Here is a 23,966-nt window from a genome sequence, read left to right on the forward strand (position 1 = left end):
GGCTGCCTGGGTTTAGGTTCTAGCTCTGGCTTTTTCTAGCTGTGTGACCTTGATCTAGTCACTTCCTGCCCCACACCTCAGTTTATTTTCTGCAGTCCGGGGTTTGTGTTGAGAGTCCTTCCAGGGCTGTTATGATGTGGGAACATGTACTCACCATGCTGTGGGGTAGACACTCCTGTTTTGGAGATGAGGTGGATGAGAAGGGAAGCACCCTGTTCAGGGCCACCTGCCATGCAGCAGGGATTGCTTGAACTGCACAGTGGCACGTCTGTTAAGAAACATTTTGAGGCTGTCAGTGCACTGGGTATCAGGGCCTTGGACCTTCTCAGTTCCCTGAGTTGAGGACTAAGAAGACTGACTGGTGGCCCTGTGTTTTGGGGCCAGGCGCTGGTCTGCTTTCCTGGGTTCAAAACCTTGAGCATCAGACTCAGAGAAGAAGCAGAGCTGAGCCGGTGTGTTAACCCTCTGGTTTCTGGATCTTAGCAGAGTCTGGGGTCCCTTTGGGCTCCTAGAGCAGCATGTTTTGTTCTGCTTTTAACAGCCATGGGTGGGGCTTGTGTGTACAGGGGGGCCTGGAGCCTGATGCAAGGCCCCGACCTTCCCCAGGCTGGGATCTCCCTGGGGGCTGGAATCCAGCAGGATTCCTGGGCTCTGTATCCCCAGGAGGACAGAGTCAGTAGGGACAGCCTGTGTGGGGTGGGGAGTGGGAGGAAGGAAGCAGCTCACGGGAAATGCAGCTGAGGGCCAGAGGGCTGTGGGTTCTCACTCTGTGCCTCTGTCCTTCTCTCCCTCTTTTGTGGTACTGGAGTTTGAACTCAGGGCCTTCGCACTAAGCTACATCCCTAGCCTTTTTACATTTTGTATTTTGAAACAGGGTCTTAGTCACTAAATTGTCCAGGCTGAGCTCAGACTTGTGATCCTCCTGCCTCAGCCTCCCAGAGGCCTGGGACCCTCTCCTGTCTCCAGCTGTGTTTATGGAGGAGAGTTGGGGAGTAGTGCAGCCCAGCCAGCTGGCCCTCAGATTGGGGGCGGAGGAAACCATGCTCCTGCCTACAGAAGTGCTCTCAGTGTCCTGGCCTTTGACATGGCAGGCGGAACGTTTGCATCACACAGCTGGGACTGAGGGTACTCTTCACACCCGCTGAGCTGAGTTCCTCCTTTCTGTCACTTTTTCCAGCGCTTTTAAAAAGATGATCCCATGAGCCTGGGCAGCTGAGCTCAGACCCCAGCCTGCCCCTCGGCCCCTCCATACTCCAGTGTCCCTGCAGATGTCCCCAGGCTCTGGGACCCTGTGTACCCTGTGTCCCAGCAGAACCCCCGAAGGGTGCAGCACACGGCGGCGGGGTGGTGGTGGTGGTTGAGGCCCGGGCTGGGAAGGGGAGGAGCCAGAGTGAAAGCTGCTTTGGGAGCAGCCCCCAAAGGCTGAACTCGAGTTGCCTAAGAAAAGGGGGATGTTGGATTTTGGCTCCTCAGCCCAGGCCCTGGATAGACAGTTGGCATTTTCCGGCTTTGTTGAGTTTTCCATCAGTGTGTCCAGGGAAATGATTTGGGGTTGGGGAGACGCTCTGTGCACAGCTGGCGGCCCCTGCGGGGACCTCGGTGTCCTGACCCTTTGAGTCGTTTCCTGCTGGTGCCTGGTCTTGCCGAGGCCTCGCTGTGGGTCAGCTGCTGGCGCAGCTCCGGGGTCACCTGGTTCCTGCTCTTGGAGCTCTGGTCAGGGTGGGGGTGCGGTTCCTGTGTGGGGCACGGTGAGGGAGGGATGACCAGGACACCATAGCCCATCTGGAGGGACAGCCCCCCCCCCCGCCCCGCCCCATCCCGTCTCTGCCTCTTGGGCCGCTCATTTCCGGTCTCCTTTGCTGGTTCCTCATCTCCCAGACCTCTTGAGTGCAGGTGGCTGTGACTCCATCTTTGGGTCTTTTCCCTATTTAGACTTAGTGCCATGAGCTCGTCCACTCTGTGGCCTTATAACACCCCTCCCCCCCGGCTGAGGATGGTGCCCGGTGCCTCGTGTATGCTAGATAAGCAGTTGAGCACAGCTACACCCCTGGCCCTTTTTATTTTTTATTTGAGACAGGGTCTTGCTGAGTCACTAAGTTGCCCAGCCTGGACTTGAACTTGTGATCATCCTGCCTCAGCCTCCTGAGTAGCTGGGATTCCGAGCATGTGCCACTGTACTCAATCCCCTAAGTAACTCACTTGAATGAGTGTGAAGTGCCACCCCAGTGTGCCCCACTGTTTCTGAAACCAGACGTTGGCCCTGCTATGTGGCAGCTCTGGTGCCTGGATGTCGGCTTGGTTCAGAGTTCCTCAGAGGCTGTGGGATGCGCACATTCCAGGAGCTGTCCATCTGGGCAGTGGCTGAGGGGTGTGGCCGGGCTGTCTTTGCAGAGTGGCCATGCAGAGTGCAGCCTTGAGTCCTCCGCAGTTTCTGGATTCTGTGTCTGTGGGTGACACAGCTGTCACCCAGGCTCAGCACAAGGATTTGCTGTTCAGCTGGCAGGGTGTGGCTGCTGTGAGGTCAGTGCCCTGGGAGGATGGAGTGAGGCCTGTAGTTGGGACAGAGTGGGCCCTGTTCTTGGTGGAGGGGACCAGAGCAGGAGACGTGCGCCCCTCCCGGCCCCTGAGATGGTGGAGGGGTGAGAGGAGAGGACACGCTCAGCATGTTGATGGTGCCCCTCCCTGAGTCCTGGTCGCCCTGTTGCAGCCTGTGGAAAAAGATGTGCCAGCTGGAAAGGCCAGAAAGGGCCCAAGGTAACTCAGGGCTTGTAGCTTTGAGTAGTCTGGCCACACTTCAGCAAGCATGGAGGCCCAGGAGAAGTAACAGCAGTACAAAGGTCCTGGGGCAGGATGTTCCTGGTGTGTCTGAGGGGCAGTGAGGGAGAGTGGCAAAGTAAGTCAGGGAGGTCAGGGCTGGATGGTGCAGGGCTTGCAGGCCATTTTGCCGACCTCATCTTCCCTCTAAGGGAGGTGGGAGCCTCGGGCAGTGTGGACAGAGGTGGCACAGGGCTGGCTCTTCTGCGGGTCCCTGGGCTGTGTGTGGGGAGTGGGCTGGGTGCTGAGGTGGCGGCAGGGGACCTGGAAGGAGGGGTCTCTGGGGTTGGGTCTGCAGGTGAATCCCTTTGTGGTGTTGCAGCCTCCTGTCCTTGGCGGGTTCCCCCTGGTGACTTCCGCCCCTCTCCCTGGGGTTTTCCTCTGACTCTGATGTTGTGGAAGGAGCCCTCATCTTCTGGGGATCCGCAGTGTCACCTGCTTGGTGAGAAGGCACAGGAAGTGACAGTTTCTTCGCCACCACCCCTGGCGCCCTGGCTTCCTCCCCAGTCACAGCGCCCACCCCTTCCTGTCTCTTGGGCTGGGCGCTGACACCTTGCCCACAGCACCCAGCCTGCGCCGGCCTCTTTCAGGCTGCGTCCTGTGCGGCAGGTGGGCCCTGCTGTCCCCCTTCCTTTTGAAGCCAAGCTCCCGAGTACCTCCCTGGAGGCCTCCTGGCAGCCCCTCCCGTGTCCTGCCTGCATTCTGCTCTGTGCCACTTTATGTCTGAGTGCAGAAATCCAGCTCTGCTGCCTCTTAACCATGTGACTGAGCAAGTTGCCAAACCTGTCTGTGCCTCCATTTCCCCATCTGGAACAGGCTTGCTGTGGAGATCACGTGAGAGCATGTGATCAGAACAGAAGCACTTTGCGTGTTCCTGGGTAGATGGTCACACGTGGCGAGTGTTAGAGATGCTGCTGTGATCATGGTTTTTATCTGTATCCATCCACGCCTCTGTGAGGTGGTACTTAAGAGCTGTGCCTCAGTCTCCTCCTCTGTCCATAGTGCCTTTGTTATGGGCTATTATGGAGAGTAAGGAAGTACTTGTGAAATACTTAAACATGTTTAGTAAGTATGAGCTGTTTTTATTGTTTCAGTCTGTTTCATTCATTATCAACAAAACTACATTAGTTTTTTCTTTTGTGACCAGTATTTCCTTTTGTTTTTGGTGTTGGAGATCGAACTCGAGTCCTTGCTCTTTCGAGGCAGGCGCCGGAGCCCCTGAGCTAAATCCTCGGCCCTGTGACCAGTATTTTCTTGATATATCTTGTTTCATCCTTTTACTTTTGTTTTTCCGTATCCATAGATTTTAGGTGCTTCTTTTTTTTTTTTTTTTTTTTGGTACGGGGGATCGAACTTGGGACCTTGCGCTTGCGAGGCAGGCGCCAGAACCACTGAGCTAAATCCCTGGCCCCTAGGTGCTTCTTTTATAAACACCGTGAAGTTCAGATTTTAAAATCTAGGGCTGGGGATTTAGCTCAGTGGTTTCGCCACCTGCTGTGCAAGCACAAGGATCCAAGTTCGATCCCCGGTACCAAAAAAAAAAAAAAATCTAACGTGACACTATCTTTTATATTTATTGTGTTACTGATATATAAACTGACTTTTAACATCTTTTAAATTTTTGCCATCTTTATCATTGTCTCCCCTCCCCCATTTCTTTTGGATAGCTTTAATTCGGGGTGTTGTTTAGTTCTTGTTCTCTCTCCCTCTCTCCTTTTTCTCTCACCACTGCATTATAATTTATAGCCACTGTCACCACTGCCCCCCACCATCACAAGTGTGGGTGTAGACAGACCTTCAGGGTGAGCCGTGCTCTTAGGAAAGCTGGAGCCAGGGGTCAGCACGGACCTGACGAAGGGTGACTGACACACATGTGCACCTGCAGGGAGCTGGGGAATTAGAGTGAGTCCCACACAGCTTGCATGGTGGGGCATGCAGAGTGTCCCCTCCCTGGGACAGCCACCGCCTGTGCACTAGTGGTTGCTCCTGTCAGGTGGAGACAAAGCCCAGGGTGACAGCATTTGGCATCGGCTGATGCCTTGCACACAACACACCGTACCTGGAGGCAGAGCTCGGCAAGGGCAGGCAGCTGGGCCAGGTGCGTAGCTCATCCTCACTGAAGCCAGAGCGCAGCCCGCGATGCCCCCCTCCCACTGTCCCTGGCCTCTGCAAGTGGATAGAGTGTCGCAGACCCCGAGTAGGCGCTCCTTCCCCATTAATCACCAGCCCTCGAGGTGCCAAAGCCTTTGGAGTCTGTTTGCATGAATGTGCATGTGATTTGCATACATGGAGGTTTGCTTTGCTGTGCTGGGCAGCTTTTCAGTTCTGGGTTTTCTTGGACTTCCACATGTGTTTCGCAGTGGGTCTCCTCAGCTCCTCTTCATTTGCATCCTGCTGTCACCTTAGGGCTGGCAGGGGGCACCCGGGAACTGAGGGTTGGGAAAGAGAGGGTCCTGCTCCCTGAGCTCAGATGGTGGAGCCTCAGACAGCTGTGTGCAGAGCCAGCGACATCCCGTTCTTGGTGCTGGCCACATGCCCCTAGGAAGCTGTGCTGCTTTTTTCGATCTAGACCCCGTTGGTGACAGCCCCAACCCCTGTGGGCTTCCTTTTCCTCTTGCGGAGAGGACAGCATGGCTTGGAACTCCCATGTCTCCTTTTGGGCCTCCATCAGTCTGGGGTCACAGGGAATAACAGGTATCGTTGGCATCTTACAGTGACAAATCTAACTTTGTTTTTACACTGTGGCTTTCTGAGTCCACCTTCTTAAACTTTTCCTTGCCAGTGACTGAAAACCCAATTTATTACTTTTATGATGTTTAAAAAAACCTTTGAAACCTAATTTAAACTTACTTATTCAAAAAAAAGAAGGAAAAAGAAAAGACTCAGGGCAGGTGTGGCTTCAGGTGCAGCTGCATCCAGTCCTGTGATGGGGAGGTTGTCCAAGGTGTCTCTTGGTCTTTCTGGGCTCCACTTTCCTCTGTGCTAGCTTTCTGTTCAGGATGCTGGTTTCTCACGGTGGCTTCCTGGTCCCCACCAGCCTTAGGTCTGTGTCTCCTGGGGAAAGGAGAGAGTCTTTCCAGCCTTCTCATCTGAGTTGCAGCCTGAAGCGCCCTGGCTCGGTGGGTCCCGCACTCTCCTTGCTGAGGCAGGAGGATGGAAGGTTGGTTCAGGCTTTGGTCACGAACTCTGAGAGATGGACTGGAGTGGCCTCTCTGGGATTCACAGCCAGGAGAGGGGCAGGTGAGAGCCTAGGCCTTGCCATGTGTTCTGTTCCCTGCTGCACCCCCATGCTTCCCACAATCCTTTCCTGGGCCTCAGGCAAGGCTGAGCCAGCAGGGAGGAGCTGACTGTGGCCACAGCCTGAATGTTTGCCCCCGCGTCTGGTCCGGAGGAGGAAGCTCTGGTCCCAGCCTGTCTACTCACAGCCATGCTGTGGCAGGGACCCCACCTTTTGGGGCACAGTGGGGCTGCTCAGTGTCATACCTGTGAGCACCCTCTTGGCAAATGAGCTGGAGGGCGCAGAGAGAGGAAGTGGCTAGTGGAAGCCCGGGCTTCTCTGCCCCGACATCTTCTCTTCCAGGAAGCCCTCGCCTCAGCCAGCTGTCTAAGCCACATGGCCTGTGAGCGGATGCTGGGGAGGTCACCGGCCTGTGGGCCTGTGCCTGGAGGGGCTTCTACTGCCTGCTCCAAGGGTGGCCCCGGGCACCCCCCAATCTTGTCTTATCTTTTCTTTTCCTTCCTTTATTCTTTTTTTTTCCCTCCGCACTTCTCCCCTCCCCTTCCTTCCTTGCCTTCCTTTTTTGGGGGGGGGGGCAGTCCTGGGGATTGAACCTAGGGCGGCGATGGCAAACCTTTTAGAGCTTTCAGTGATAACAAACAGCCCGTGGCAGCCTGCATGCTATGGATTCATTGCCACTAGCCTAGGGCCTCCTCACACATGTTACACAGGCACTCTACCACTGAGCTACCTCCTCAGGCCTTTTTATTTTAAGACAGTCTCGTTAAGTTGTCCAGGCTGTCCTTGAACCTATGATCCTCTTGCCTCAGCCTCCAGAGGAGTTGAGATTATATGGCCTGCCCTCAGTTTCTCTAAGGGCTCCCCAGGGTGGGTCTCTGTTCAGACATGTGTGTTTAAGAGCCAGGTTGTGGGGTGTTTATTTCCAGGTGTCATCATTTCTTCAGAGAGCTACAGATGTGCTCACTCCCAGTAGTCCCCCTCTGCCTCTGTGGCCTTTGGCAAGAGGCTTTGTTGCCCTGTGCCCCAGTTTCCTCATAAATAGAGTGGGGAAATACTAGTCCCTCATTGGGATGATTTGAGAATCAGTTTCAAGTTGGAGCAGGGGTCTGTGCATAGCAAGCGCTCAGTAAAAGCTGGCTGTCATGACTACCACGATGACTTTGCTTGGTATTATTCTCACCAGGTAGAAATGAGAATAAAGTGAGCTATTGTTACTGCGGAGGTGATGGCGAAGCTGATCAATCGTGTGTTCTTACCCTCTACATTCATCATTGCACTTGGTGGGCCCTCAGGAAGGACATCAGTCCATTTCACAGGGGAGCAAACAAGACCTCAGAGAGGTGAGGTCACTTGTGCAAGGTCACCTGGCTGCTCAGCCTGCAGGTCCCTCTCCCCAGAACTCACCTCCTGACCTAAGGCTTTACAGTCTTGGGCTCTGATGTGCTGTTTGAGCTGAGATCAGACCTAGTGGGCCCGAGTCTGCTGTTGGTGCCATGGGGGTGGGGAGCTCACTGCTTCCCGCGAGTCTGGGATGGGTGAACTCCAGCACCTGGGACCCTCTTCAGGCTGTGGACCCAGGGGCTTCTTCATCGTGTGGGCTCCCAGGAGGCTTAGCAAGCAGTGCTTGGATTCCTTCCGAAGCACCCTGCTTTGGACTAGCCTCTATAAGTTCTTGTAGCTGTTCCACTGGTGTGGGTTCCAGGATTTTCAGCACCACAGTCTCTTTCATTAGAAGTGAAGTCTGTTCTCACTTATTCACTGTGTTCAGTTCTGAACCAAGCTGCTTTACCTCCCTGCTTTTACATGTTTGACCTTTGTTCGTAGAGCTTAAGCTCCCATCAGCTTTGAAAATACTCATATTTTATGCTTATCCTAGACCAACTGGGCGTTTCAAATCTGAGATTGTGAAGCATTAAGGACTCTTTCAGATAAAATAGATGGAAAAACTAGCTCAAGCAGTATAGATACTATACCAACATATATGTAAAAATATATAGGTCTACATAACTGAAAAGTACATGGGTAGACGACTTCAGGTATGGCTGGATCAGTGTGACACAAGGAAATCACCAAACTATTTTCCAAAGCCGTTGGACCATTTTGTAGTCCTACCAGCAATGTATGAGAGTTCCAGTTTCTCTATATCTTCACCAACACTTGTTATTGTTCATCTTTTGATGATAGCCACTCTTGTAGGTGTGAAATTATATTTCTTTTTGCTTTTGTTTTGGATTTCTCCAATGGTAAATGATGTTGAATATCTTTTCATTTGCTTATTGACAGTTTGGGGAGTTTCTTTGAAGAAATGTCTGTTCAACCATTTACCTATTTTTAAGTTGGATTATTTGTCTTTTTGTTGTTCAATTGTAAGAGTTCTTTATGTATTCTGGGCACAAGTTCCCATCACAAAAAATAATTTACACCATTGTCTTACATTCTACTTTTCTTGATATTGTCTTGGAAGGACAGAAGTTTTTTAATTCAGAAGAATTCTAGTTTATCTGTATTTTTTAGTTGCTTGTACATTTGGTGTCATATCTAAGAATGCTTTGCCTAAGGTCATTAAGATTTATTCCTGTGTTTTCTTCTAACACATTTATAGGTTCAGCTCTTCCATTTAGTGTTCTCATGCATTTTGAGTTAATTTTTATGTGCATTGTGAGGGCATCTCTTGCACACAGATGTCTGGTTGTCCCACTACCGTGTGTTAGACTGTTCTTTCCTTGTTAAATTGCCTTGGTGTCCTTGTTGAACATTGATTATAAACATAAGGATTTCCTTTTGGACAACCTGAATCTACACCTGACCTTATGCAGTACTATACTGCCTCACAAGAGCTTGAGAAAGGAACATACAGTAGAGGAAAGAGCAAGTGCAAAGGCCCAGGGGCATGAACAGGCTCCCAGGTATTGGAGCTGGGTGGAGTAGAGCCAACTCTCCCCTGTGGACCGAGACACCAAAGGTAGCGCTTGCCTGGTGTTTGGGCCCAGCTCTGAGCCTGGCCGGGTCTCACTTGGTTGCTACACCCCACCTTTGTGCTGGTCCAAGGCAGGAATAGAGGTGGGGGGAGCCAGGCAGAAAAGGGAACTAACCTTTTTCTCATTTTTACCAATTGTCGGGTGTGGTGACCTTACGGGAAACTGTTAGAGCAGAGTCACAGCTTCCGGCTTCCCGGCTCTGAGATGAGTAGGTTGGGTGGTGCTGTCTCCCACCGGCCAGCCACACTGGCCGCCTGGGCCTCGGCTGGCCCGACCCAGGGTGGGGACCAGGACTGTGGCTTATCCGGGCCATGCCTGAGAGCAGGTGGTCGGCCCCAGAGGCTCCAGCCATAGCAGTGTCATCTCTGTCCCCAGCAGGGGCCAGCACGGGGCCTGGTGCCCAGGGGCCACTCGGGAACAGCGAGCCCGGGAGCTTGTGGTGAGGCTCCGAGCCTCCTGGTCTGGGCCACTATCGCCTCTTGCCTGGACACCTGCAGTCACCACTGAGTGGCCCTCTCGCTGTCCTGTTCACTCTGCGCCCCTCTGTGTGGCCTCCTCCCAGAGGCCTGAGGGGGAGTCCTTCATAGGGAAAATCACATGGTGTCAGGCTTTGGCTCCTAACCCCAGCACTCCCCACGTTCTTGGGGTGTAATCCTCAGCTGCTTCCCAGCCTCCTGACCTGTCCCTGTTTCTCACTGTTTTTGCTGAAGCCTTGCTGCCCTCCTTGCTGTCTCTCACTGCCCCAGGGCCTTTGCATGTGCTCTTGATCCATGAGTGCTGTCTCGCTGGTGCTTTGTGGGCCATACCCTCACTTCATTCAGGCTCCACCACAAGCCTGTGTCCTCAGGGAGACCTGGCACCCCCTCACCTTCTGTCCTTCCACCTGCTTGTGTTTCATCTAGCACCAATCAAGAATGACTGTGGTGTAGGCATTTGCGTGGAAAGTGTCCCATGTACCAGTTGGGAAGACTGTAACCCATACTGGGGATTCAGAGCACGAAAGTCTGGAGCCGACTGTCTGGGCCCACATCTGCTGGGTGACCCGGGCAGGTGACTTGAACTCTCTGTACTCTGTTCTTCCTGGGTCAGCAGAGGGTGTAACGGTGCCCGTGTCAGAATGAGGACGGGATCGGCTGCTATTTCGGATGCTACTGTTGACTCCTTGTTGACGGCTCCCCTTGACCAGGGTCTCCCAGGAGCGTCTCGTTCTCTGCCGGCCACCGGGGCGCAGGCGCACACAGCTGCTCACGCGTCTGCTGGGTGAAGACAGAGGGAGCCGCATTGCCCATAGCTGTGGCCGGGCGTCTGCCGCCTCTGCTCCCCATGAGCCTTCCTGGGTCACGCTCTCTCCAGTCTCTGATCCCTGTGGTGTTTTCACCGCGTGAGGCCGCATCTGCCTGGTGTGCCTCCTCTGGAGCCGTAGAACCCCACCTTGTGGGTAGCGTCTGCTCGCAGTAACACCCTGGAACGGCGGAAGCTACACTGAGTGCTTATTGTGCATGTACTGGGGACCTTTCCTGGGGCGTCCGATTTACCCTCACTATGAGTTCGTGTCCTAATCCCTCTTCTTGCTTCTTTGAGGCCATGGACTGCCTCACCATGCCTCAGTTTCCCCATTTGTTAATTGGGGTAATGCAGCTTACCTCAGGGGCTGGGATGAAGGCTTAGTGATGGGGCACGGACTGCCACTGTGATCCTCGCCCCCATCCTCATCCTCATGGTTTGTGGGGTGTGAAACTGGGCTCAGGCCCTGCCCAGCACCCAAGAGTGCTGTGTCTGCAGGGACAGAGAGGTTTCTGATGCTCCAGGAGCAGAGGGTGCCCACCCAGTCCCCACTGGGGATCGAACCCAGGACCTCATGCATGCAGGACAAATACAGCCCCCCAGCCCAAGAGGCAGTTAAAGAATACTCATCCTGCTAAGGAAGTGAGGGCAGGGGCTGTATCTGTGGCTACCTGGTGACCTGCCCACCTCTGTCTCTCTCTCTCTGCTACACTCCATGTGCACTGCCTCGTTGCTGTTCTTTTTTTTGGTACTGGGGATTGAACTTTGGTCCTTGCGCTTGTGCAGCAGGCAGCGAAACCACTGAGCTAAATCCCCAGCCCCTTCCTTGCTGTTCTTAGGTTCCGCATGTACTCCTACCCCAGGCCCTTTGGACTCGTTCCCACTGTCAGGGACACTCTTCCCTTAGATTGTGGCTGAGCTCCCTCTCTTGCTTCTGCCAGGGTCTCTGCTCAGATGTCACTCCAGGGGACTTCCTTTGGCCTCCCTGTTTGAAATAACACTTCCTGGTCTGTTCTTCTGACCTGTCTTCTCAGTATTTATTATGGCTTGCAATTATATTTTATGCTTGATTTGTCTTTATTTTGGACCATGACCTTTACTAGAATGTCGGATCCACCAGGTGAAGAATTGTTGTCTGTTTTGTTGACAACTTTATCTCCAAACCCTGGATCACTGCCTGCCAGGAGGTGATCAATGACATTTATAGAAAGAATGATGCATGCATGATTGAGTGGGGTTTCCCAGCCCCAGGGTACACCACTTGTTGGTAGGAGTCAACTCTGAGCTGGGAGCCCTCTGGACTGATGTCTGTCCTTCTGCCCCACCTCTGCCCCAGGAGCTGGCCAAGAGGACGCCAGGCAAACACCCAGACCACCCTGCGGTCCAGAGCGCGCTGCAGGCCATGAAGACCGTGTGCTCCAACATCAACGAGACCAAGCGGCAGATGGAGAAGCTAGAAGCCCTGGAGCAGCTGCAGTCCCACATCGAGGGCTGGGAGGTGCGCACAGCAGGGCAGGTGGGGGACCCAGGGCTGCAGAGAGTCGAGTGCCGGGCAGTGGGGACAGACTACAGCCTGGTGCTAGGGTTGGTCTGCAGTGTATTTTGTTTGACCTACAGAGTGTTTGAAAAAAGTTGGTTAATTATTTTCCAATTGAATCTACATTAAAGTCCAGGTTTGTTTCTCTTGAAAAATTGGTAACATGGGGCCCCTGTGTTACAGGGCAACAGCCACTGGAGCCTCCGTTTTTGCTTAGTCCCTACTGCTCCCTGATATTCCCCACTCATTCTCCCAATGCCTTGCTCTGCTTTCCTGGCATATAAAGTTTGTAGAGCTTCTGAGGCCAAGGTCAAGGGTGGCATTCACGTGTCTACTCCAGGACAGACTTCTGGATCGATACTTCCTTGGTAGGTGATGTTAGGCACGTGTTTCAGATCTTGTCTATACCGGGCTTGTAGTAGGTACTCAATAAATGGCAGATGTTGGTCTTACTGTCATCGTGATTATTAGGGAATAGGATTCTTTAGTTCTTCCCATTGTTTCTAATTTACTTGTTTAAGCTCCCACCCTTCCTTAGATTATTAAAAGTTTCCTATGAGTCTACAGAAGGAAATGGAAAAATATGAGTAAATAAATCAATCTCAGAGTAAACACAGCTGGAACTGGAGGTTAAGACCCAAGATAAAAAGCTCTCGGATGGAGATTGCTGTCTGATTCATCTGCCTGAGCCCTCTGGGTTTTCTGGTAGTGGTGGCCCTTGCTGGGTTAGGGATTTAGTGTTCTTTTCCTGGTGCTCGGGGTCTCAGATGTGCTGGCCTGTTGCTGTGAGGCTGAGGGTTTGGTTTCAGAGGGGAGGGGCCTATGCCCAGGGAAGAGGGGAGTTTTGTGTTGGCACTTGCCATGTGCTGTGTCCTCCTTCTGCTGGGCTTCTGCCCTGGCTAAGCCTGGACGACGAAGAACTGTGTTTCCCAGACTCCTTTGCAGCTTGGGTTTGGAATATGAATTGAAGTTTGGCCAAGATCAGAGCTGGCTACTTGAGGCGTGGGAGGTGGGACAGAGGCTACCCTTCTGCTGTTGGTGGAGAAAGCACAGCCATGGTTGTGTCTGGCTTCTGTGGCAGCAGCATTAGCAGAGGGCCCAGGCTCTTTCTTCCTGGGTGTGTAGGGAAGCACAGGGAGGCTGTGGGCACTGCGTGATGTGCACCCCACGGCAAAGATGACTTTGCCTTTGCGGCTGGCAGCTGAGGGAGTAGCTGCTGAATGACTAGGTGGCACCTGGACAGTGTTTCGAGGAGTGTGAGCTCGAGTGGGCCATGTCCTGCTTCGCTCTTACATCAGGGCAGGACAGTGGCTCCCCTGTGGGGACGGATCTGCAGAGTCATTAGTTTTCTGGGAGCCTTGGTCTGGACTCTGGTTCCTATAGCCCCTTTCATGATTGACCCTGTCATTCCTTTCTGTTTAAAATGATGGCTTGGTTTGTTTAGTGCAACTGAAAAGTTGCCCAATACTCAGATTTGCTGGTTAGGGTGCATTCTCTGAGGACTTTCATCTCAGCCTTCTGATGTCACACCTGTGATTTGGTGTCTCCTGATCTTAACCTTTCCCTTGTGATTCCATAAAGGTATTACAGGAGGAGATAGGAGCACAGCTGGAGCAGCAAGAGGGAGTACTCCTCCCTATTGGAGGAGAGTTTTTTCCGGAAGCCCCCGGGCAACTTCTTCTTTCATCCCATTGGCCAGAAGTAGAATACATGACCACTTTCAAGAACAAACTGAGTTAATTCGTTTAAGGATCTGTCTGGTTGGGTTTTGAGCTTCCTGGCAGCCAAGGTGAAAGAGCAGCTCAGATAGATAAATGACCTAACACTCATTCTCAAAAGAGGGAAAAACAAATAGTCCTTCTGGAAGACTGAATTTCTTGGTACTCAGCTGGCAGACGGATTTCTCACATGGTGCCCCTGGGGAAGAGTATTGAGCAAGTTCCTTGGCAGCCAGAGCAGGAGTGGCTTCCAGAGGCCTCTGTCTGGTAAGGGCCTAGGAAAATAGGAACTAAGGATCCATAGAATACTTTCTGCCCCTGAAAATCTATAAGTTGGAACTCAGTGGCCCTTATTTTAATCATTGTTCTCAAGTGGAGCTTGGGAAATAGCGAGAGTTGCTCCAGTTATTGAGCTCCAGTTACCTGCTGCTGACATGCAAGGGAGGTGCTGTGATTGTCCTTGCTCTGCAGACAGTAAACTGAGGCACAAGGACATGGTTTGGAGGCACAGAGGGCTGTGCCTCAGGTGAGCATGGCTGTTCTCTGGGCCTGGATCCCGCCGTGTGTGGCGTCTGCGTGCCGAGGTCTCAGATGTTCTCTCCTGGGCTCATTCTGAGGGCGAAGCAAGGAATGGAACCTGAGTGTTCTTTGGAAAATGGGAAAAGGTTTTCCACGAAGTAGAATGGTTTTAAAGTCAGTTTGATTTTAAATCAAGGTGAGTTGTTAAAGTAGCATCTCTTATCCAGGGAGAATAATGTGGAATGGTGAAACTACTTGCAGTGGCTCATGTAGCCATGCCTGGGGACATCTGACTTAGGGTGTCGCATTTTCCTTTCTTTCATTTGCCTCTCGCTGCTCTGATTAGGTGGCTGTCACCTCTCTCTCTCTCTCTCTCTGTCTCTCTCTGGATCTGGACTACAGGGAGGAGCAGGGTCTTCTCTCAGCTCCCTCCTTGCAGTTTGCTTTTGTCATTGATCTCCTATCCATGTGGTTGTGGTTTTGCCTAATCTGTCATAAGCCACTGCCCCTTTTTTACCGTGAGACTAGTTTAATTAAAACCAGATACGTTAAGCCATAAATCCGTTTTACTGAGCACAGGAAATGGCAGCGTGTCGCAAGACCTGGAAGTGAGTGAACAAGCCAGGCTGCTTGCGAAGACAGATTCCTTTGCCTCAGCTTTTTCCTCTGAGAAGTCTGGAGAGTGGCAGAACTCCGCTCCTTGGGGAGCTGATGCCTGCAGAGTGCTCGGGGCAGTGCACATCTTGGTGTGCATCTGGGGGCTGTGAGCCTCGAGGCAGGGGCTCCTTCCAGGTGCAGAGCTTCCTTCCACTTTGCCGGGGCCCGTAGGCCTGGGCCAGCCGTCCTTCAGCAGGACCTCTGCATGCAGAGCCGCAGAGGGCCTTCCCCGAGGCTCCCAGCAGTCGGAGGACCATGCACGTTCTCAGTGAGAGCGGAGCAGGCGCCTCCTCCCCTTGCTGGCTGGAATCCCTGGGTTAAGAGATGGAGGACCAAGGGCCGGGGATTTAGCTCAGTGGTTCCCCTGCCTGCCTCACAAGCACAAGGTCCTGAGTTCAATCCCCGGTACCAAAAAAAAGGGAGATGGAGGACTCTGACCCTCACCTGTGAGGCCAAGGAAGGAAGCCAGGGGAGGGAATGGGAAGTCAGTGGAAGAGACCTTGAAATACAAGTTGTCGTGTTTTCCTCCCACCCTCCGGGGAGGCCAAGGGCTCAGCGAGATGCACGTTCTCCACTTGGAAACCCCTGCTGTAGACTAATGATCGCACGGAGACATCTCAGGTCCTCTTCTCAGAGGCTTCCTCGGGGAACAGAGCTGGGCAGGGAGTGGTTCAGGTCCCAGCGTGCTCCTTACTCAGCAGGCAAGTCACGTCCCCACTCTGTGCCTCAGTTCCTCATCTGTCAATAAAACTCCTTGCAAGGATAACTGAGTTTGTATAATATACTTAGACCAATGCCTGGCATGTGCTAAGTCCTACATACATACTGGGTTGTATTTTTATTTTATTGGGCTGGGGATGGAACCCAGGACTTCATGCCTGCCAGGCAAGTGCTCTACCACGGAGCCACACCCCCAGCCTTCGCTTTGGCCTTTGACATTGTCTACACTTTGGTCAGCTCTCTAAACGTGACTACTTCTGCTTGGTTGTGGCTGCGTGTTTGGAAGGAGGCCTCCACCCCTACTAGTGGTGTCTCGGTGCTCAGCTTCTGCCCTGTGCCTCTGGTCCTCAGCACCACCCTGACCTCAGTTCATCTCCAGGGAGACTGAGTATTGTGGGCTTCTTCATGGGGCTGGCGCGGAACGTTCTCCCTCCTGCCCCTGTAACATGCTTGGGGTCCAGACACAGTCTGCTGAGTGGTCCCTGGTCGAGGCCAAGAGGCAGCTTCCCACCCTGACACACTCCTCTCCCAGGTGCTGAGATGGCCTTGGCTGCAAGGTCAGGTCTAGGGTAGGTGACCGAGAAGCTCCTTAGACAAGCAGCCAAAATTCCTGTGCAGCCTGGAGGGGTTGTGGGTGGGCACTGTTTCCCTGTGCTGCCCACAGGCCACTGATGGAGCCTTGACTCCTAGGGGCTCACTGTTCACGAGGACCCTGGGGCTCCTCACTGGTGGCCGCAGTGTGAGAGTCAGGATAGCCTACAGCATGCACCTGTGTGCCCGTGCCCCTGTGCTCCTTGCTGGGCGACAAGCTGCAATTGCTGTTCCAGGCTGCACAGCTCTGGACCACAGGAGGTTGGGGATCCACAGGACCCCCAAGGGCTCTGCAGAGTGGCTTACTATACCCAGCTCCAGCAGCAGCGAGAGGCCCTGGTGGGCAGTTAGCAAACAGCCTGATGTTTGAGTTGCCCAAGCCAGTTCCACTTATGGCTGTCAGAAAAAACTGTGTCAGCACGTCTTGCTGGGATGTAAGCTCCTTGTTGTTCTGGGTGTAAGTGTTTGGCATGCGGGGGTCTGTAATAATTCTCCTTTTCTCTTCCTTCCCCAAGTTCATTTCCAGGCAGGGACAGCATAGTGTCTCTCTGCTTCTCCCTTCGGTGTGATTTGCAGGTCTGTCCTGTGAATTTCTCTGATAACTGCTTTTGCATGACCCGAGTATCTGAGGCTCCCTCTGCTCCACCCCCCCCCCCCATAGCCCTTGTCCTTCTGCTCATGTAGTAGTGAGGCAGAGGTATGAGAACTCCTGTGAGCTAACTGCCAACTGCACTTGTCCCAGGCAGCGGAGCGGTGGGCAGTGTGGATGGTGGTGCTGGGGTGGGTGCTGTGTTCCTCTGAGCCTGGATCCTTGCAGTTCCTTCTGTGCCTTCTGTGGCAGCTATCTTTGTCTTCCTGCCTGTGGAAAGGGGAAAGGGAAGAAGCAGAGGGAAAGGAGTCTTTTGCAATGCAGCCACGTGGCAGTGGGCACATTGGCAGCACTCTGGTCATGTGACCATGCCTGCTGCAAGGGAGGCTGCAGAATGTTGTCTGTAGCCAGGCAGCTGAGGGCCCACCGGAGTCCCATTCTCCAAAATGGCAGAAGTGTGGGTTTGGGGCTGCCTCAGTGGGCATTCTGTGCCTTCCCTGTCTCTTTCCAGTCTTTTCTGTCCTAGTGCCTTTGGATCTGCCCCAGCTTTGTCCCTTAGGCCTGCAGACTTATCTCTGTGCTCCCTGGCTCTGAGAACCCTGCCCATCCGGGACCTTCCCCATCTTTGCTCTCAGCCTCCATCTTAGCCATCATTCGCCAGGCCTAGCTTGCTTCAGCCTGGTACCTTTCTCAGTCACTGCTCTGTGTCTTGGTGGTGGTCAGCCGACTACACATGTGTAATGTTTTAGCCCCTCTGGCACTCGGCAGGGAGCAGTGGGTAGGTCCAGGGAACAGTTTCCACCAACATGTACATCCTTAGCTGGATAAGCGCTCTCATCTTGTGCCTGATGGTGTTTCCATGGTAGTCACCAGCTGTGCTGCTAGCGTTTATTGAGCACCTACCATGTACCCGGGTGTGTTGTAAGTGTGGGAATACAGAGGCATGTGCTCGATAATGGTCTTATCCTTACAGAGTGGCATTCTTGTGGGGGACATATAACAAATCAAGATGTAAGTAAGGAGGAATTATGGATAACAGAAAACTATGCCAAACAAAAACCAAACCTAAACACACCCAGGTGCCGACTAGGGCATGCTGTTAGCTGTGTGAGGTAGAGAATCATTTCACCTTCCTGGAGCCTGCACCTCCCTCCTTGGGTCCTATCGCTGCACTGTCCCTGGGCTTGTGCTCGAAGCTCAGCAGGTGGAAGCCATCAGTCACATTGTATGGCTCTTGCCAGTAGATGTGCAGTAGCATTTTGGGGGCTGTGTGGGGGGGTGGTCAGTTCTCTCGGTGGGAACAGTGGGACAGGGAGAGCATATTCCCAGTGGCCCCTGCCCCACCCCGACTTGGCCGGTGCATTCACCTCACCCGTCCTTGCTCTCCAGGGCTCCAACCTCACGGACATCTGCACCCAGCTCCTCCTGCAGGGGACCTTGCTGAAAATCTCTGCAGGCAACATCCAGGAGCGGGCCTTCTTCCTCTTCGACAACCTCCTAGTCTACTGCAAGCGCAAGTCCAGGTGACATGCTGGGAGCAGGGTGGAGCTGCCCAGGTAGCAGGGAGGCAGGGGTTGGGGCAAACCCACTGCTTTCTCCAGGTGACACCTTGTGTCCTGACTGTCTTTCCACTTTTGTGAATTGAGGAGTTTGTTCTAAATCAATATATAACGAAAATCACATATGCTATTTTAGGTTTTCTAGTAGCCACATTTAAAAATGGTAAAAAGAAACAGGTGAAATAAATTTAAACGGTGTATTTCATGTAAACTAATATCTCCATAAATATTATTATATTGTAATTATATTTTACACTTACGTGCTTTCACACTAAGTCTGCAAAGCCTGGGACTGTGTTCCTGTCACAGCATGCTCAGCTTGTCCAGGACGCATTGTAGGTGCTCGGTAGCCCCACGGGGCTTGCATGCACTGCATTGAACGATGTACTTCTAGATGGTTATGGGAACTTAGAGGTTCGGGGTGACACCAGCACCTGGGATTCTGAGATCCAGGGGTGGAGGGTTTGAGGGGAAGGATGCTCTTTTCCTGCTGAGCTTTGAGAGGGGAAGAAGGCATCTTCATTGTCATTGCATCTTCACTGCTGCTTCTTGTGCTCTGTAGACTCCAGGTGGGAGCGGGTAGGTGGACACAGTGTGTTTGTGACCGGAAGTTTGGGAGTGGGCTGGGCAAGTGGGAGGAGGGAGAGGTAGGTGGTTGGAGGCTTGGGAGGCGGATGGATGTTAGATAAAGGCAGGCAGGGAGGAAAGAACGTGGTGGGCGTTGAACTGAACTGATTCGTGAGTGGATGATAGGGGAGTGATTGTGTGCTTAGGTGTTTAGGAGATGGCTGCATAGAGGGATGGGTTTGGGCAGGTGGAGAATGAATAGGAAAACCAGCAGAAGGGCGTTTACGTATGTACAAATGGCACTCCCATCTCTGCTTTTTCCTAATTCTGAAAGACAGTAACTTTTCTCCAAGTCAGTGGCCAAGAAGCTTTCTCAGCCCAGTTTCTCACATGGTCCCAGCCCAGCCTTATGGACTGTATGAAGCCACGAGGAGCACCTGGCACCGTGTGAAAAGTTTAACTGTTGTTTAATAGTCACTTTTGTCTGTCTTTCCTTTTCTGTCCTTTTTTTTTTTTGCAGTCCTGGGGATTGAACCCAGGGCCTCATGAATGCTAGGTAAGCACTCTGCTGTTAAACTGCAACCCCAGCTCCTTTGCATTTCAAATAATTATGATCTCATTGGAAGTTGTAAATATAAACAGAGTCCCTTCCCCTATTTTTTTTTTTTTTTAATCCTGGGAATTGAACCCAGGGCCTTGTGCATGGTTGGCAAGTGCTCTACTAGTGAGCTATATCCCCAGACCTTCTTTTAAAATTTTATTTTGAAACAGAGTCTTGCTAAGTTGCCTAGGCTGGCCTTGAACTTGCAGTCCTTCTGCCTCAGCATCCTAAGTAACTGGCATTCCAGGCATGTGCCACCATGGGGAAATAACCTCCCCTATGTAGAGGCCTTTTGTATGTGCATATTACAGGCAAGAGGGACTTCTAACTTATGGCCCAGGCAGCAGGCCCGGTGCCTCCCCATCTGGCTCACTCGGGCCTCCTGGTCTCCCCATCTGACCCTCACGCCTTCCTCTTTGTCCTTCTCGAAGTCCCTGTGTCTCCGCCATCTCTCCTAGAGCCCCTTGGTTGCCTCTGGTCCTTCTGGTCCCCCATCTCCTGCCCACCCTCCACGATTGTGGGTACAGTTGGCTCTTGGTCCTGATCCACCCAGAGGCCTGGTCCACTTGGTCTCCCTGGACATCCAGCCCATTTCATTTTCCTTCCTCATGCAGGACTCCACCCAGGCTCCTTCATGGGGGTGGAGCCTGGCCCTGCTTGGCTCAGCTCTGCTTGGGTCTCAGCTGGGCAGGCCCCCCCCCCCCATGCCGCACCTCACCGTGCTCTCTGGAGGTGCATTTAGATGAGCGGTGGGGGGCCTTACTGGAGGGCTTGTTGGTGCACGGGCAGGTGGATGGGCAGTGGGAGTGTGGGTGGCTGATGGAGGGAGGCTGGAGGGTAGGGAGTGTCGGGTGTGCTTGGGCTTGGCTCATGGTTCCCGAGGTGCAAGGTTGGACTGCTGGGATGAGTGGATGACTGTGGACACGCAGGTGGGTGAACTGGGAGAGGAAAAGCCAGGGCAGGGGGAGGGTGGCTGGCTGGAGGGCTTGAGTGGGATGTGGGTACCACAGGAGACAGAGAGATTCCCACCTTTCCAGGCTGAGAATGGTCTCAGTGACCAGTGCAGACTGTTCAAGTCCTCTTTTCTGCTGTTCTGTCTTAGGGATGAAATGGAGACTTTCCAGTGGCTTCCTAATTTCCTCTATCTAGCAGGGTGGGAGCTGAGGGCTGGGGTCAGACTCTGGGCCCTACTTGCAACATTATTACCATCTTGCTGGTTGTCCTGGCCCTTGTCACCTGTTGTCTCTGAGCCTCAGTTTCCTTGTCTGATTCTGTCGACCTCCTCAGGAAACCTGGTCACAGGGCAGATGACGGCTATTTGGTGCACATGTGTGGATGTCTCCATGTCTTCCTTCTCCAGTGGGCTCCTGTAACTGGGGACGGTGCACCCCTCCTCATGGGGCAGGGCTCCTCAGTGGATCCCTGTTCAGCTCCTCCTCTAGCTTTGCCACATTGGCTCTCTGTGCCTCCGATTCTTCATCTACAAAAACAGGGTGCCTTGTCTTGCGTACCTGGCAGGGTTGCTTCAGAGATGGAATGTGCCAGTGAGCATCTGGCGCACAGCACATAGCACGTGCACAGAGTGGGGGCTGGCTGCTGTGTAGCTGCTGTTGACCCTGCATTGTCCTTGGGGTCTTGTTCAGTGGCACCATGCACTCAGGCCCCTGCCCTGGACTTCCTTCCCTGTCCCAGGCCTGTGCCCTTCTACTGGGGCCTTGATGTCTCTCTTTGATCCTCTCCATGTGTCTCTTCCTCATTTGTCCTTTCCTTCCATCCAGTCCTTAGGGTCTCTCTGCCGCTGTCCCATGTCCCCTGCCCCAACCTCTCTTCCCCTGTTCTCACTGCGCCATCCTGAGTGTTTTCCTTTAGCCACTGTGAGGCTGCAGCCAATGTCGACCCATCCCTTCCTTGCCACCTGGCCTGGGGGCTCCTGGAAGCAGACCCTTTTCCAAGGAGCCTGGGGTTTAGGAAACAGAATGTCCCTTCAGACCTCTGTGACCTGCTCCCAACTGTGCTGAGTTTGCTCAGCCCCTGGCTCGCTTGTACAGGCCCTTCCTCCTAGGGCAGGCTCATCCATCCTGGAGGGTGGCCGGCCACTGATACCATTTGAGCCAGGTTCTCTACATGGGGCTTGTTGGGCCCTTCCTGCTGCCGCTGCAAGGCCTCAGTTTTGTAAAGAAACCGGTTGGCTGGAGGGAAAGGGCACATCTGTCCCCTGAGAGAACCCAGCATGCGGCCAGCCTTCCTGCCTCTTGAAAGCCAGAGTGCTGAGTGCCGAGAGGCCTGGGGCCTGGAAAGTGGTGGAGGAACTCCCTCCTGGCTTGTGTGGTAGCACAGTGCATAACAGCTGGGTGTCTCCTGACTCTCTCAGTCTCTGCCTTTGTCATGCAGGGCAGTGCCCTCCAGGACATGGTTCAGGATCATGGCGCACAGTGCTTTGGTCTGATTCAAAAGCAGAGGCTCCTTGGATGTCAGGAGTGGATGGGCATGTTTTGGTAGTCTACCTTCCAAGCTACAGAAGAGGAAGCTGAGGCCCAGAACAGCTGAGTCTCCTGTATCTGAGCTGCTTGCTCAGCATCTTAGAAGCCACAGTCTTGTGTGGCAGCTAAGAGCACTGAGGCACTGCTGCTTGCCAGCCTCGTGACCTTGGGCAAGTTACTTCAGCTCTGTGTGCCTCTGTCTTCCTAGCTGTGGTGTGGGGTAAAAATGGTCCTCGTCTCAGAGGCATTAGTTTTGTAGAATGTGTAAGATAATGGAAAAGTTGAAGATGTAAAGAGGTTAGAATAAGGCATGAAACATGGTGTGAGAGGTAAAAATATAAATATGTTCCCAACAGCATGTTTCACAGAACTAGAGAAAACAATCCAAAAGTTCATCTGGAACCAGAAGAGACCTAGAATAGCAAAAGCAGTTCTAGGTAACAGAGTCATGGGAGGGGGTATCACAATTCCCAACTTGAAACTGTACCACAAAGCCACTATGATAAAAACAGCATGGTACTGGCAAAGAAACAGACCCGAGGATCAGTGGAATAGATTAGAAGATGCAGAAACAACTCCAGACATACTCAGCCACCTCATCTTTGACAGAGGAGCCAACCACCCTCACTGGAGGAAAGATAGCCTCTTTAATAAATGGTGTTGGAAAAACTGGATTTCAACTTGCCAAAGATTAAAACTAGACCCCTATCTTTCACCATGCACTAAACTAAAATCAAAATGGATTAAAGATCTAAACATTAAAACAGAAACACTAAACTTGCTGGAAGACAAATTAGGTGGATCTCTTGAAGACACTGGCATAGGAAAGGACTTTATGAACAAATCCTCAGTAGCATGGGAACTAGGACAAAGAATCAACAACTGGGATCTCATCTTATTAAAAAGCTTCTGCACTGCAAGAGAAACCACCAACAGAGCTAAGAGACATCCTACAATGTGGGAAAAAATTTTTACCAGCTGTTCCTCAGACAAAGGTCTACTATCTAGGATATATAAAGAACTCAAAAAAAATCAGACCCCCCAAATATAAAGACCCAATTCAAAAATGGGCATCTGAAGTGAACAGACATTTCTCAGATGAAGTAAAAGCAGCAAATAAACATATGAGAAAATGTTCAACATCACTGATCATTTGAGAGATGAGGATGAAAACAATGCTGAGATTCTACCTCACCCCAGAAAGAATGGCTGCTATCAAGAAATCAACCAATAACAAATGCTGGCAGGGTTGTGGGAAGAAAGGAACCCTTCTTCATTATTGGTAGGAGTGCAGACTGGTGCAACCACTGTGGAAATCAATATGGAGATACCTCAGACAACTAGGATTGGAAGTCCCATTTGACCCAGCTGTTCCTCTACTGGGTATCTTCCCAAAAGAATTGAAAGAATCATACCACAGTGATACATGCACACCCATATTTATAGCGGCACAGTTTGTAATAGCTAAAACTTGGAAACAGCCCAGTTGCCCATCAGCTGGAGTCTGGATAAAGAAGATGTGATTTTTAAAAAAATGGAGTACTACTCCGCCATAAAGAACAAGAAACTAGAGACATTTGTAGCTAAGTGGATGCACATTGAGGCCATATTCTTAAGTGAAATAAATAGGACACACATGTAAATATTGAATAGTTTCTCTGGTGTGAAAAACTAAAAGTGTAAATAAGAATCAAAATGTATAATTGCTATTGGGAAATAGGAAGAAAATATCTAAAGGAATAGTGGAAGTGGGAGGGGAAGGGGAAAGGAAAGAAGGGAAAAGAAAAAATATGAGAAAAGGAAAAACATGGAAACAAAGTCTTTGTAAATGGGAAGGGTGGAAGGGGTGAAGGGAGGGCAGGGGAATGGGAAAAAAATAAGAACCAAGATGCATCACGTAAAGGTATAAGATCCCAATGATGAATGTAACTACTGTATACCTAAAATGTACCAATAAACTTAATGGGAAAAAAGGAGAAAATATAAATATTTTCCCTTGAAGTTCTCACGTGACCTCACACAAATTATGTCTAAAATAGGGCTCTTCTTTTCCATCCTGAGTCCTGTCCCAGACTATCTCCTCTAGTCTTTCCCATTCCTAGTAAATGCCACCA

The 23,966-nt window shown here is 52.0% G+C and overlaps 1 protein-coding gene across 3 annotated transcripts in view; it reads left to right on the plus strand.

Annotated features, from left to right (window-relative positions):
• Positions 1-23,966, plus strand: part of Prex1 (phosphatidylinositol-3,4,5-trisphosphate dependent Rac exchange factor 1) — a 192,304-nt gene that overhangs the window by 90,954 nt on the left and 77,384 nt on the right. For all 3 annotated transcript variants that reach the window (XM_004858239.3, XM_087197739.1, XM_087197740.1), the window contains 2 exons: positions 11,651-11,812; positions 18,035-18,168. In XM_004858239.3, coding sequence (XP_004858296.2) covers positions 11,651-11,812; positions 18,035-18,168 — 296 coding nt within the window. The remainder of the gene's footprint in view (positions 1-11,650; positions 11,813-18,034; positions 18,169-23,966) is intronic.

Source organism: Heterocephalus glaber, unplaced genomic scaffold (genome assembly GCF_053883595.1).
Source record: "Heterocephalus glaber isolate CG9 unplaced genomic scaffold, H.glaber_assembly_v1.0 deba00001673, whole genome shotgun sequence".
Lineage (NCBI taxonomy): Eukaryota > Metazoa > Chordata > Mammalia > Rodentia > Bathyergidae > Heterocephalus > Heterocephalus glaber.